This window comes from Galendromus occidentalis, unplaced genomic scaffold (assembly GCF_000255335.2).
Source record: "Galendromus occidentalis unplaced genomic scaffold, Mocc_1.1 scf7180000075563, whole genome shotgun sequence".
NCBI classification, from domain to species: Eukaryota; Metazoa; Arthropoda; class Arachnida; order Mesostigmata; family Phytoseiidae; genus Galendromus; species Galendromus occidentalis.
The window spans coordinates 214,903-227,255 of NW_003803553.1; the positions used below are offsets into that span (position 1 = coordinate 214,903).

Genomic DNA, 12,353 nt, shown 5'->3' on the forward strand with positions numbered 1-12,353 from the left:
TAGGGCGGAAACCGAAACATCTTGAACACTCCGGATGATCACACATTCCCCTCAGCTGAGGTAGTGACCCTCAGTCAGGGAAGAAAGCCGGTAATGAGCTCCTTAATCAAGCCACGCCTGTGTGACGACATCCCAAGGGCGCGAGGAAAGAAAGAGATATCTTTGGGACAGACAGAATTCGAGAATATTCAGATTCTCGATGGGGACAAGAGCTGTATCCTTTTCCGCTGGTCAGGCAGATGAGCTAAGCTTCAAATCCGAATTTCAAATCGGAAACGACTGCAGGAATTCCGAGATGTCAGGGGGGTACTTTGGTTGAGGGCACGGGGGCCATAGCACCCCCAGGGTTTTTCCGGCTGAAGTAGTTGGTTTATTTGCTGATCATTCCGGGGAATCTCCCATCTAGAGCTCATCGAGGCGCTCGAAGCCCGCCGGGAAAAGTTGATCGAGCTGTTCCTGGCGTTCCCGCTGATATGACTGCAGGCGTCTCGAGGGTTCCCGAGAAGAGCATAGTGTCGATTAAGCTGATGTTTGAGTTTTCTTGGATTCAAGCTATTCGGAGTGCTGACTCTCTCGAGTCTTCCCCACTCAAAACAGAGCTTCCCAGAGACGTCTTCAGGCGCATATACCGCGGGCCCTATGAGCTTCAACATGAAATCTTTGACATCGAATCCGTTCTAATTGCGCAAGCTAGCTGGCGAGAAATCTCAGTCAGGCACATCGTGTCAATGGATTGTACAATGTGTATATGATGTGATCTCGTCTCATGAAGACACACTCCATCAATTCAATAGACTTGAACCATCTGCTGTGACCAGAAGCCTTCAACCCCAAGTTCTATCCTCTGTAAGAAATCAAGTGATGAAGATGAATATTATTCTCCTCCGTAGCAATAAGGAGAGTGAATGATACACCGATGAGTTCCCTTCCTCCCTCCTTGCCTCTGGCTGCGCACGCAGCAGAACAGACTGTCGAGACTCTATATAGATGTTTCCTAGCAGGAACGGCAATCCGAGAGAAAGAAGGGATCCTGTACGCGCGAACTCCTGCTCGGATGGTCTACCGCCGGGGGGCTCCTCTGGGACCGATGCGACGGGTAAAACGACTTCAGAGAACATCTTAGTAGAAATCATCCGCTAGAACAGCGGCGACTACGACGAACATCGGATTGATGTGAGCATCGTGAGCGAACAACTTGTGAGAGCTTCGATCACATTGAAGATTGTAATTCGAATCTCATGAAGGCAATGCTGGAGCGTCCGATTTGCGGAATCAAGTCGAGATTGGGCTTTCTCCGATCCGCTGCATAGCTCCAATCGGCTCCCAGACTCCCAGATTCGCGAAGAACCAGGTCATAGCGGGATTAATAATCTCAGGATGGTAGCGACTGTCGGACGGAGGCTCTCAAATGATTCGCTCCTCGAGTCTGGCTCGACAGAAACGAATTATGCGTCCTGACACTTCTCCCAGGGTAAAGTATCTGCAAAATCGAGATCGAGCTGATCGACACCCGGTACACCCATTGGAGGTCCAGGTCTCCTTCTCGATATAGGATTGGAAGAGCCCAAGCGTTCCTCGGAAAGCTTGCGACCACGGACCTTATGGAGCTGCTCATCCGTCGTGGCTCGCGCCGCAGTCTGCGACTGAAAAATCACGAGGAGAAAATTTCAGGACCCGCTCTCGCGTACATTCGTCATAGGAGATCAACAACGAAGCAAGGAAAAGAAAATATTTTCATTCGACTATGGACTATGGGCAGAACATGATTGCATCGAATATTCGATCCAATTTTTTTTCAATCGACCGTTCCCTATTTACAATTATTTGCTAAACGAAAATCATGATATCCTATCCAAGGAGAGTTCGACGCTGAGTGAGACACGCTTGCACGCCGATCCGCTCTCGCATGCACACCCGAGCCACATTCTCATACTCTAACATTCTTGTTCACACGAATCCGTTGCCAGAATTCTCGGCAGGAACTTCACAAAGCTATACACGAGTAGATCTCTCTTCGGAGGTCTCTGGATAATCTACGCGGCAAATAAACGCCCTCCCTAATATCCACATCGGATCATCAGACTACACGCGAGGTGGATATCCCTCCCCTCAGATATTCCATCTGCTCCAGCCATCATTTTATAACGCAGCGATCGGCTTCAAAAATATACTTCGGCGCGAGTTTAGAAGGGTCACTAATGTGGACTCCCTTGACTGGGCTCATGAATCGCAGAGTTGGTGACCATTGAGTAGTACCGGTGGTGAAGTATTGTTGCTGATGAAGGAAGCAACAATCAAGTCGCTCGACATTCCTCTAGCCATGTGCGTAAGTGTTCGTCCACAAATGTTATTAAGCATTCCTCTTTGCAGACTGAAGCTCCTCCCTAGAAGCATCATTTGAAATCAGGGAACTTTCTCGAACATGACTTATCGTGCACAAAGGATATTTTGAAGCGCCGCCGAGATCGATGGCATGATCATATCGTTGGTTTCCGGGTTCGAGATGGACGAAAAAACAGGACTTCGCTCAGTAACAATCGCATTGATTCTCGAAAATCCGCGGGGAAGCACCGCGCTCCCTCCGGAAGCGGGCGTTTTCTCCGCACCGGGCGGATACCATACACTTGCTAGGGATCAGCCACAAAGTTCTACGATTCAAGTTCATTAGATCGAGGAACTTCCTTGAGATGCCTACGATCCCATTTCTGATCAACGCCTCCGATGCGAATAATTCTTCCTCATTCATTCGTGATTGAGTCTCACACTGCCCGACTGAGCCATCGCGGATGCAGACGGAGCGCCTACGGCTCGGAGGGCTCAGTCACATTCATCTTCTTGATAGGCTGGTCGACTTTGTGACGGACCGGACACAGAGGTACTCGGAGTCGGACGTCGTTGCGCTGATGAACCGCTGCTGCTGCCGCTACTACTGGAGCTGCTCCCGCCCTGATCCAATTGGAGACGGCATATGGGACAGGTGGCATGAAGCTCTAACCAAGGAACGATGCAAGGAGTGTGGAAATGATGGCCACACACAAGACGTCGCGTGACCTCATCCTTCACGAAGTCCTCCATGCACACTGAGCATTGCATGTTCGCCGCCACCTTGAGCATTGAAGGAAAAGAGAGGCGTGAGATCAGCTGTACCGCGAGCTAGCATTCTCATTCCGATCTCCATCGATGACAATTCACCCGACGCGGTCAATCGACTCACCTGCTCGGGCGAAATTTTCACCTCAGGAATGGCTTGTATTTGATCTTTTGCCAATGGTGCTTGACCTGTGCCTTCGAGTTGATTAAGTAAATGAGTAATTACGGCGTCTAAGCCCCCGCGACCCCACGCGTAGTCTCCCGGGTTTCCGTGTACTTGCATCAGCCTGAATGGAAGGAAAACCCGTCATCGTTTTCTGGCATCGATATAGTTCTGCCTCTTACGAGAGCTCAGATCCGGGAGCTTTCGGATCGCTATGATTGGGGGGGGCTGATTTGCTCGGGGCCAGAACGACACTCACAGAGGACCTGCTTGAAGATTGTAGTTGCCCAAGTTCAGGCCGTTGTCGATGATACCGGAAAAAAGCTGATTGATCAGGAATCCCGGCGTTGGTGAACGTCTAGAAATCGATGGCAGAGTTCCGAGATGCTGTTATCTGTTTCGAATTTTTTTGGTCGAAACCACTCCTTCCTACTTACCCGAGTGTATGGGTTACGAGATCCGACCAAGAATCTTGGTCCGCATTCGCCTGTTGTTCTGTCTCCTCGAGCTCTTCGATAAAACCACCTTGACACCGAGGGCAAGTGAGATCCTGGAACATCGCAATCATGCCTGAACTCGAGCATGAACTTTTCCATGCATTCTTCAATCGGCGGCATGTTCGTGATCGATGCTCAATTTCTCAGCTACAAGATCTCAGTTGTTCGAAGCGTGCACCGACGTGTTCCCAACAAGCGCCCGGGATATTTAATTCTTCGTCTCCGGTCCCCTCTCGAATTACTATTCAAAGTTATTGTTCCACACAATGCTCTGTCGAGCGATGTTAACTCTATTCTTCGCCCCGTGGAGAGATGAAGGGAAAGTTGATCGCGAGAGTCCTGATGCTTTCGGTATTTTTCCTGCTTAGGCTACGCAGTCGGCAGCAACCTACGGAGACTTGCTCCTATGACCACTCGGTACGATGGGGGAATGTGTTTTAATGGGGCACCTCCAGAAGCCTCATACAGCTATGCAGCTTGAACTCTTCGGGTCGATCAGAGCAGCTGAAGCCTCCCCGCTGAGCATCGATTCTACGCCGTGTCGCAATTACGTACCGGGCGTTCAGGTTCAACCTCTACGTTACACTTATGACAGAAGAAGCGAGGCGAGCTCCGGTTTCTGAGATCACCCGATGCCTCCGCCATCTCCACACCGCAGCGAGCAAAACACTTGCCGCACAGCGTACTCTCCCGACAAATTTGTGTGGATTCCCACTCCACTGCTCAGCCTAATGAGAAAAGACAAGCAACACAACAAACTCCCCGTTTTAAGCAACGTTTGCCTCCGGCACTTGTGGCGCCATCTTTCAAACTCGCGAGCTATTCGAACCTCGAGCCGGACGGTATCCTCAAGGCATGCACCCAAAGACGGCCGAGCAGATACAGGACCCGGAGTCGAGCCGCGGGTGTCGCGTTTTTATCCCGTGAGTTCGTTCCCCTGTCGCCTCCCCTGCATATTCATTCCTGATTCTTCTGTCTTCGCTCCTGGCCGCATTCACCCAGCTATGAGCGAGGCTCGGAGCCCGAGCCGAGATCAAGTGCCTATGTGAGATCTCGGTGAGCCGTGTCAAGCTCCGCTGACTGATGTCGCTCTTCGCTTCCATATGAACTGACTGAAATGGCTGGCTGAGAAAGTGCTGTCCGAGTTGTGCGTTTGTTCCGATCCTTAAGTGGCTGAATGCGTTTAAGCGGGGCTCGGATCAGCTGGTGCGGTTTACACTCGGGCAAACGACGAAGTTAGTGGTGAGAAACTCAACGCGACGACAGCTGTGTTTCATTGAGAAGCCCTAACGTGTGCGTGCGTCTTCGTGGAACCGGGAAATATGTAATGGATTGAATCATCCGAGTGAGTAATTCAGAGGTCGGTTGAACTTTTGTGAGCGACCCGCGGGTGCGAGCGAAGGACGTTTGTTATTGATTGGGGCGGGAGATCGAAGCATGTACGCGGGTCTGGACGGTGGACGGCGCGGAGTTCGTTTCCGCATCCGGAATACCCACCCTGTTTGCGGAGATCACTGGCCCATGGATGAATGTTGGGAACGAGTCGACTTTCTGTATTGAGTGTTTGCTCACCCAGACCATAGACCGATGCGAGGAGCATGGAGTAGCGAAATCTCGTGCGTTTGGCCTCCATTGTCAACTCTCATGCGGTCTCCGCTGGCTCGCCTCAGGAATCGTCGTTCGTGTAGAGTGTAGGGAAATCATCCGATTCTCCGCGCGAGCCCCATCATTAGTGCTCCATCCGAGGGTTTTCCTCCACGGGCATGATTCGAGTCCCGAGTTTCGTTCGGAGGAAATCTTCGTGCAAGGCTCTAGTGCAATCCGATCCGCGACAATTATCCGGTAGAATACAAGAGGATCACGTCTTGGCACGAATTAACTGAGTTGCGGGCTCCGCGAGGAGGTCGCTGAACTTCAAATCTCTCTCATCCACAGAGATAACTCAGAAGCCATGGAAAGAGTTGAAGTCCGACTCAACTTGGAGGTTCCTCGCAATTCGTGTCTGTATGAGGTTCGGCAGTTGATAGCTTCAAGATTCGACAACATCCACTGGCTGGATCTTTGTGAGGTGAGTAAGCTGGTGTCCCTGTTGCTTCTTGCCGGATGAAAGAGCTTCACGTCGATTCCCACTGAAGGACTAAGAGGCTAACTTGCTCCTCCGTCGAATTCGTAGGACGATCATCGCGTTTGTGATGACAAAAGACCTCTCATAGCGTCGATACCCAGCGTGACATCCGAATTGGGATGCGAATTCGTGGCCGACGAAACCTACCCAGACTGGTGCATCGCCGAACCCGGCACAGATATCGAGAAAAGCTGGAAAGTACGGAACAATGGTAAGTCGATGCATCGTCCCTCGATCGATGATGAGCCCAGTAGTTTCCGAGGCAGTCGTCGATCGTCAGCCTCACTGAATGAATTTTTCGACCAGGATGTCGGAGATGGCCCGAGGGAACTCGTTTGCGTCAGTGCTGGGGAGATCTCAGCAAGGTAAGTTCAATCAGCCGATAATCTCCCACGACGAAGGAGACCCGAATCCTCTGACACCAACGAATGACTCGAGCTTCTCGAGGCTCCATCATTCCAATTGATCTCCAGGCTCAAACGGCGTCTGTACCGGCGCTTGACGTGGACGAGGAAGGCGACGTGAGAGTGCCAATTTCTCTCCCAACTCACAACGGAGTTTTCCAAGCTCACTTCAGGTAATTGGTCACTCCTGAGGCTTTACGACACCCGGTTCCCCTCGTCGTTCGGAAGTCTGCGAAGTCTGATTTTTTTTCTCTCCTTAGGTTGTATCATCCAGACTTCGGATATTTCGGGCATAAACTTTGGTGCAATCTGATTCTTCGGGAAGAAAGCTCCGTTCAGGTAAACTACGGTCTCGGCACTTTCTTGAATCTGGGGGTCGTACTGTATCGCCTCTAGGACTTTCTCGAGAGCCGGCCTCTCTCGGAGGGTGGAGGCATGCCAGTGCTTGATCTGGGAACAGAGGGGAGTTCCTCCTTCTTGTTCGGCATACTATATCTTGTCCTTATCGAGCCAGAGGAATCTTCTAAAACACGCATATATAGCTGAGATCCGGAACAGGAATTCTGTAAGGCACACACGCAAAGGCTCGGCTCACGTGGTCAACTTCGCGACTCAAACCCCTCTGGTTATACATACATATTTAATTAAATCTATTGATCGAAATTCGCATCGCTGCCTCCAGGATGTCTCGAGTGACGTGAGTTCAATTCGTCTCCCCTAGTTAGCACAGAATGTTGCGCGGCTGCCAGCGACAGTCCTAAGGAAATTCTTCTCCTTTGAAGATATTGGATGATTTGGACGTGGAACTCCCTCCTTGCTTCGATATCGACTACAACGAGGACCTCCTTCGGAGGCAGGTTCAGAGCTCTCCGACGGCTTTCCGGCACAAGCCGCGTCAAGAGCAATACAGGTAATTTTTATTCATCAGGCCCTTCTTGGAAGTACAAGATCAGACATGACAGGTGCACTCTGATGATCCTCAGACTCGAAGCCGAAGCTCTTCCCGAAGCATTCATAACTGGCGCCTTGAGTGCGTGTTCTTCAATATACAATGTGGCCAAGGCCCTAATTGAACCTCGATCTCACGACGAGAGGTCGTCTGCGAATCGCCCAAAGCGCTGAGGTGAGCGATCCATTTACAAGATTCGCTAATCGGACCATTTGCAGCCTGATCGAAAATCTGATCAGGTGTGTAGTCAGAGAGTCAGGAGCTCCAATTTTTCGCAGGCGTCGCACAAAACTTCACCCTTCATGCTGCGGACGATCGACCTCGGCGTCTCATTGATTTAAGCTGTGTAAAGTCATTCATGTAAAGCAAACAGCAGGATAAATGCTTTTACAAGGAGGTCTCCGGCTCTTTCGGTCTCTTATGCTAGTCCCCCTGAATTTTGATGGCCATTGCCAGTCTGCAGTCATCTACAATCTACAGGCTAATCGCGCACCAGCGAGTCCAGCCCTACTGACATGAGATCAGCCCCGGGGTCTTGGACGCCTTACTAACTCAAAACTATGAACTCATGGATGATGTGCGCGATCACTTTTCAGTTTTTATTGTTCCTTCGAAGCTGTCTTCCGTGAGATAGCTGATTCGGAATGACCGGGCACCGTACACTGTACGGCATTTTCCTCTAATGAGCACTGCGCATAAGGTTCGCGCCTCTCAATGAGAATATTTCACAAGCTGCCCCTTCCGGATGTCATCAAAAGTACACAAATTAGTTAAGCTCACGCACTGACTGAGACAGCTAACTGAGATGAAAATATGCAATACAGTATGTACATGGAGATAAGCAGGTAACAGACTGAAAATGGAGGAGCTGCACTCTAAGAATATATGATGTACGAGTCATTCCTGTGTGGGTAGAGTTCCAACGGAGCTCAGCAGGTGTGGATGCAGTGGACACCGATGGCTGTACAAGTGCATACTTTGCACCGTTCCGTGAGCTCGGTCACAACTTCGTTGACTCGGTAGTACTTTCCGTAAATGTTGCAGCCTGCATTAGAGGGAGTGTTACTTGATTCGCGCTTCCCTACAGCACGTGCTGCATCCGTCTCCCGAAATCCGATCTGGTTCCTGACGAAACGTACCTGAAACCTTGAGGAGATTCCACACGGAGCTGCTCGCGGATTGCGACTGATTCTCGGTGACGAAATCGTGAAGGACGGGAGAGTGTTTGGCGGCGGAAAGCGTGCCGAATCGAACATTATCTGGAATTCCATCCAAGATTACAGGGGAATGCCTCTCTGGATGGGGTGGATGAAAATTCAAGCTCCGATGTCGTGGGAGAAGACCTACTCTCTCGCGTTGCGCTGTGCTTGTCGGACATGTCCTTGAATAGCGAGCGCGCGAAAGGAGACTCGGTACCCGAGAGAGCTTTAGCTTCCGTCGGTGGGCTCATGGTGACCGTACTTGTCGGAAGAGTGTCTGAGAATTGGATACGGTCAGCTTTAAAAGTATCAGTCTCGGCAATTTTCTTCACAATCCTGCGAAACTTGGTGTGCTACGGATACATCCTCATTCTTTCATCATCTGGCACAGCACATACTTGCGGCATGCTGAAGTAGGACTTTGAGTGTCGCCGTTGGAATCGTCGTGAAATCAGAATCCGATCTGCTGTGGAAGATGGAACGATGTTGAAGTCGCTACCTACATCCGACTTTCTAGGTACTCACGCGGATATCCCGAGTTTCCTTACCTTTCCGCTTGGGTTTCCGACCTTTGCGGTTCCTGAAAATTCGAAATTATTAAAAAGTCTCTTCCTCGGGAGCTTCGGGGCGCCGGCCAGGTACCACGGGCATACCAATCAGAACTACGAACCTGCGTGACTACCGGGTAAGCGGTGCGGTGTTTGTCTGCCTCGTGATCGAGAAGTTTCTTGCCCGAGACCGGCGATCGACGGAACCCCTGCAAGCCGGAACAGTGTACGTCACTAAGATTCACCGCCTAGCCAGCCAGCTGCCCGTCCAGGGCTAGGCGACGATCCCTAATAATACAGACCCGATGGATATCAAGGTAAGTCTGAGCGGCAAGAGCGTCCTCTTTGAAGCATTGGAATTCCGCGGCTCGCAGCGGATCCGGAGAGCCCACTGCAGGAACACCCTGCTCTCGAAGCCTCCTTGAGGAGTTTCATATGGAGGTTTCCCTCCCGCATGAGCGACGGAAATCGCTCACCCGGCCCGAAGCGAGCAGAAAAGCTTACCTCGAGGGCAATATACTCCTGCCTGGAATTCGGACGATCGACGGTGCGCCCTCCGATTTGAGGATTTTGAGATGCAATCATGATGTCGATATGAGGCACGTATTTTGGGTGATTCGGTTGGTGGAAACCATCGTCTACGATCCTTCTATGTATATCCCGAGCCGGCGCTCTCACGGAGTCGAGTTCTTGGAAGGAAACTCTTCGTTGTATGAGAGGAGTTTGCGCGAGGTGTGCGGGAAAATCTCCAAAATATTTTCTCTTGGCAAATCTCGACATGCTTACTGCACGTGAATCGAGGGCAGCAGGCTCCGTCCGGTCTCTCTTGCGTGCAATCGTCGCTAGGAGGAGCTGGACACGTCCTGATGGTGCACAGTTCTTCTCCACCATAGCAGCGACAGAGCATGCACGGATCCTCCTTGGGAATGAGTTCACCGTCAGCGACGGTGACGCCGTTGATGAAGCAGCCCGAGCCTGACGATTTCTTGCTATTTTAATCTCGCGCCTATTTTTCCGTTATACGGCAACGGACGATGCCTCTTCTCGCAGCAAGCCAGCTTAAATTACACCGCAGACGATCACGCTCATACATATATTATTCAACACTCCATCAGAAAACTTGCCTTTGGACGGAATAGACTGGTTCGCAGCCACGTAATGACCGTGGGGTAGGAAAAGAGCGTCGTTTGCTCCGAAAGACACAACGCTGTGTTGGGAGTTTGCTGATTTGTTCGAGATTTTTTGGCCTGAAACCGAATCTCGGAAAGTTATTCTCCACGAGCGTGCGACGATCAATCCGCGGACGAAATGAGTCAATTACTGAATTGAGAGAATCGAGAGGAAATTATCGCGAGGTCATATATAGCGAACCATTCCAAACTGACCATTGTGGTGATTGTCGAGTGTTTGCCAACCGAGAGGTGTCCTGCTGCTATGCGGCGAATCGAAAGTTTTTTGTTGACTGCCGAGGCCCTCCCTCGCGGGGTATGGGAGCGGCACGTTCGTTGTGAAAAATTGGGACGATGCAACTGACGGGTTCGCGGTAGATCGGGCGCTACTCGAAAGATCCGCTCTTGTCGTCAGAATCGGTGCGGGCCTCGAATATTGGCTTGTGGCGGGGAAGTTTTCGGTGACGCTCTCGTAGTGGAGACTGGGGGGGCTCGATGGGCTCACGGTGGATTGATCCGATCGACCTTTGGCGAGACCGCTCAGAAGCAGAGTGGAAAATATTTTGATGCCCTCAGCGAAGTCGATGTTCCCTCCAGCTCGCTGAGAGCTGAATGACTTTTTCGGCTTTTCGTTGCTCGCTCCGGGCTGCGCTGTATTTTTTCTCGAATCGAATGCGGAGCTTGTCGTCGGTAACACCGACGCTGTCGTTGGTGTCGACGGCGTGGATGAGGTTGCCGATGTGCCTGCTGCACTCGTTGCCGTCCTATAAATACTCTGGCTTGGAACAGATGACTGAACAGTGGGTTCCACGTCGGTTTTCCGAAGTCCAAAGTCCGTCGAGAATTCGGTTTCCGCTGGGGATGTGCGGCGCGACGGGTGGAACTTGACTTCATTGTTTATAACATCCGATGTCGTAATGATGTACGATGGAGCTGATGAGGTCGCGGGCTCCTTCGATTCTTTCGTAGGTTCGTCAGTCCGCAGGAGACTCGATGGCGTCGATATGATAAGGCCGGGAATAGTGGTAATATCGTCGCCTTGTTTTCGCGTGAGCTTCAGCGACGACTCGGTCTGAGTCATATGATCTTGTTTCTCCTGCAGCGTGAAAATATGAGGAGTGGGCCGCGGCAGCTCAGTCGTCGACGTTGCGGCTGCCGGAGCCGCCGATTTCGTCGACGGTTGTTGCTGCGGCGTCGCAGGTGGCGGGGGGCGCTGCCAAAACGGATTGTCTGACTCCGTAAACTGGTTGAATTCGGAATTTTTCGCGGTCGTTATACCGTCCTCGGTCGTGACCTCGGCAGAATCGTAGGCTACGGTTATGTGCGACCCGAGATTGACTGTGAACGTCGACTTCTTCTTGTTGTTATTCGAATACTTGGACAATTTAGTGTCGGTGTCGGGGAAAGCGGCATAGGTTGAAACCGTCGTTGAAGTCATCGGGATCGGCTCCGAAACGTCTAGCGAATCGTCCGAGGCTGAAGCCTCTATATGCTCCATTGATGCGGTAGCTCGATCGTTCTCCTTGGGTGAGCTTCCCGCGTGATCAAGCTTTTCAACCTGTTCTTCAGGAACGTAGACCGGCTGCAAGTAGTTCTGCCACGATTCGAATGTACTGCTAGGCCTTCCTGCTGATTCCGCTTGGATGGCTCCCGACTTCCCCCCTTGATAGCTATCGCCGATGGGCCCAGGTCCGGCGCGGGTCAAGGCGCTCGTCGTCATCTCGTCACGCGAAATCGTTGCACGGGTCGCTGCGGGCTCCATCGTAGACCCGAGGACAATCTCGGGAGCGTAGAGTAGCTTGGCAGTCTCTGCTCACGGAATTCTCAGTTACACAGAGCAAGGTACAAGCAGAAGCTCCGAATGATCCGCAGAAGGACGAGGCTACTCACCCTCGTCGGTCATGTTGGCTCCATCGGTGTCGACAATTACCTGCAAGTTACATCGGAGTGAGGATCTAGCCAGTGGGTCCAAGCGACGTGTTCGATCACGTTCATTGGGTTGCGCCGAATTTCATGATAAGGAATGTCGCGCTAGGGCTGGATGCCCGTGAAGAGGTTCGAGTACCCGGCGGCCATCGGGTTTCTACCGCGCGTGCGGAGGTCGCGCCCGATCGGCGAGTGATGGCTAAGGGGTAGGGAAAGTTTCAGGAAAGTTCCCCCTAGAGATGGTGTTCACGGAGGGATCTCGCGCGTTCCGATGAATAGAGAA

General features: G+C 51.6%; 2 protein-coding genes across 2 annotated transcripts; one reads left to right on the forward strand and one right to left on the reverse strand.

Annotated features, from left to right (window-relative positions):
* Positions 1-2,646: 2,646 nt before the first annotated feature.
* On the reverse strand, positions 2,647-4,395 carry LOC100898444 (E3 ubiquitin-protein ligase RNF126). The gene is made up of 5 exons (XM_003737522.2): positions 4,306-4,395; positions 3,691-3,803; positions 3,513-3,611; positions 3,215-3,377; positions 2,647-3,105 (listed from the first exon to the last, which is right to left on the reverse strand). Exons 1-5 carry the CDS (start codon positions 4,393-4,395, stop codon positions 2,818-2,820), a joined length of 753 nt encoding a protein of 250 aa, XP_003737570.2. The 3' UTR covers positions 2,647-2,817.
* A 570-nt stretch (positions 4,396-4,965) lies between these two features.
* LOC100907115 (next to BRCA1 gene 1 protein) lies at positions 4,966-7,621 on the forward strand. The gene is made up of 10 exons (XM_029111201.1): positions 4,966-5,095; positions 5,686-5,818; positions 5,924-6,086; positions 6,182-6,240; positions 6,349-6,452; positions 6,540-6,618; positions 6,962-6,976; positions 7,062-7,189; positions 7,263-7,402; positions 7,507-7,621. Exons 2-9 carry the CDS (start codon positions 5,702-5,704, stop codon positions 7,399-7,401), a joined length of 804 nt encoding a protein of 267 aa, XP_028967034.1. The 5' UTR covers positions 4,966-5,095; positions 5,686-5,701; the 3' UTR covers position 7,402; positions 7,507-7,621.
* The last annotated feature ends 4,732 nt before the right edge of the window (positions 7,622-12,353 follow it).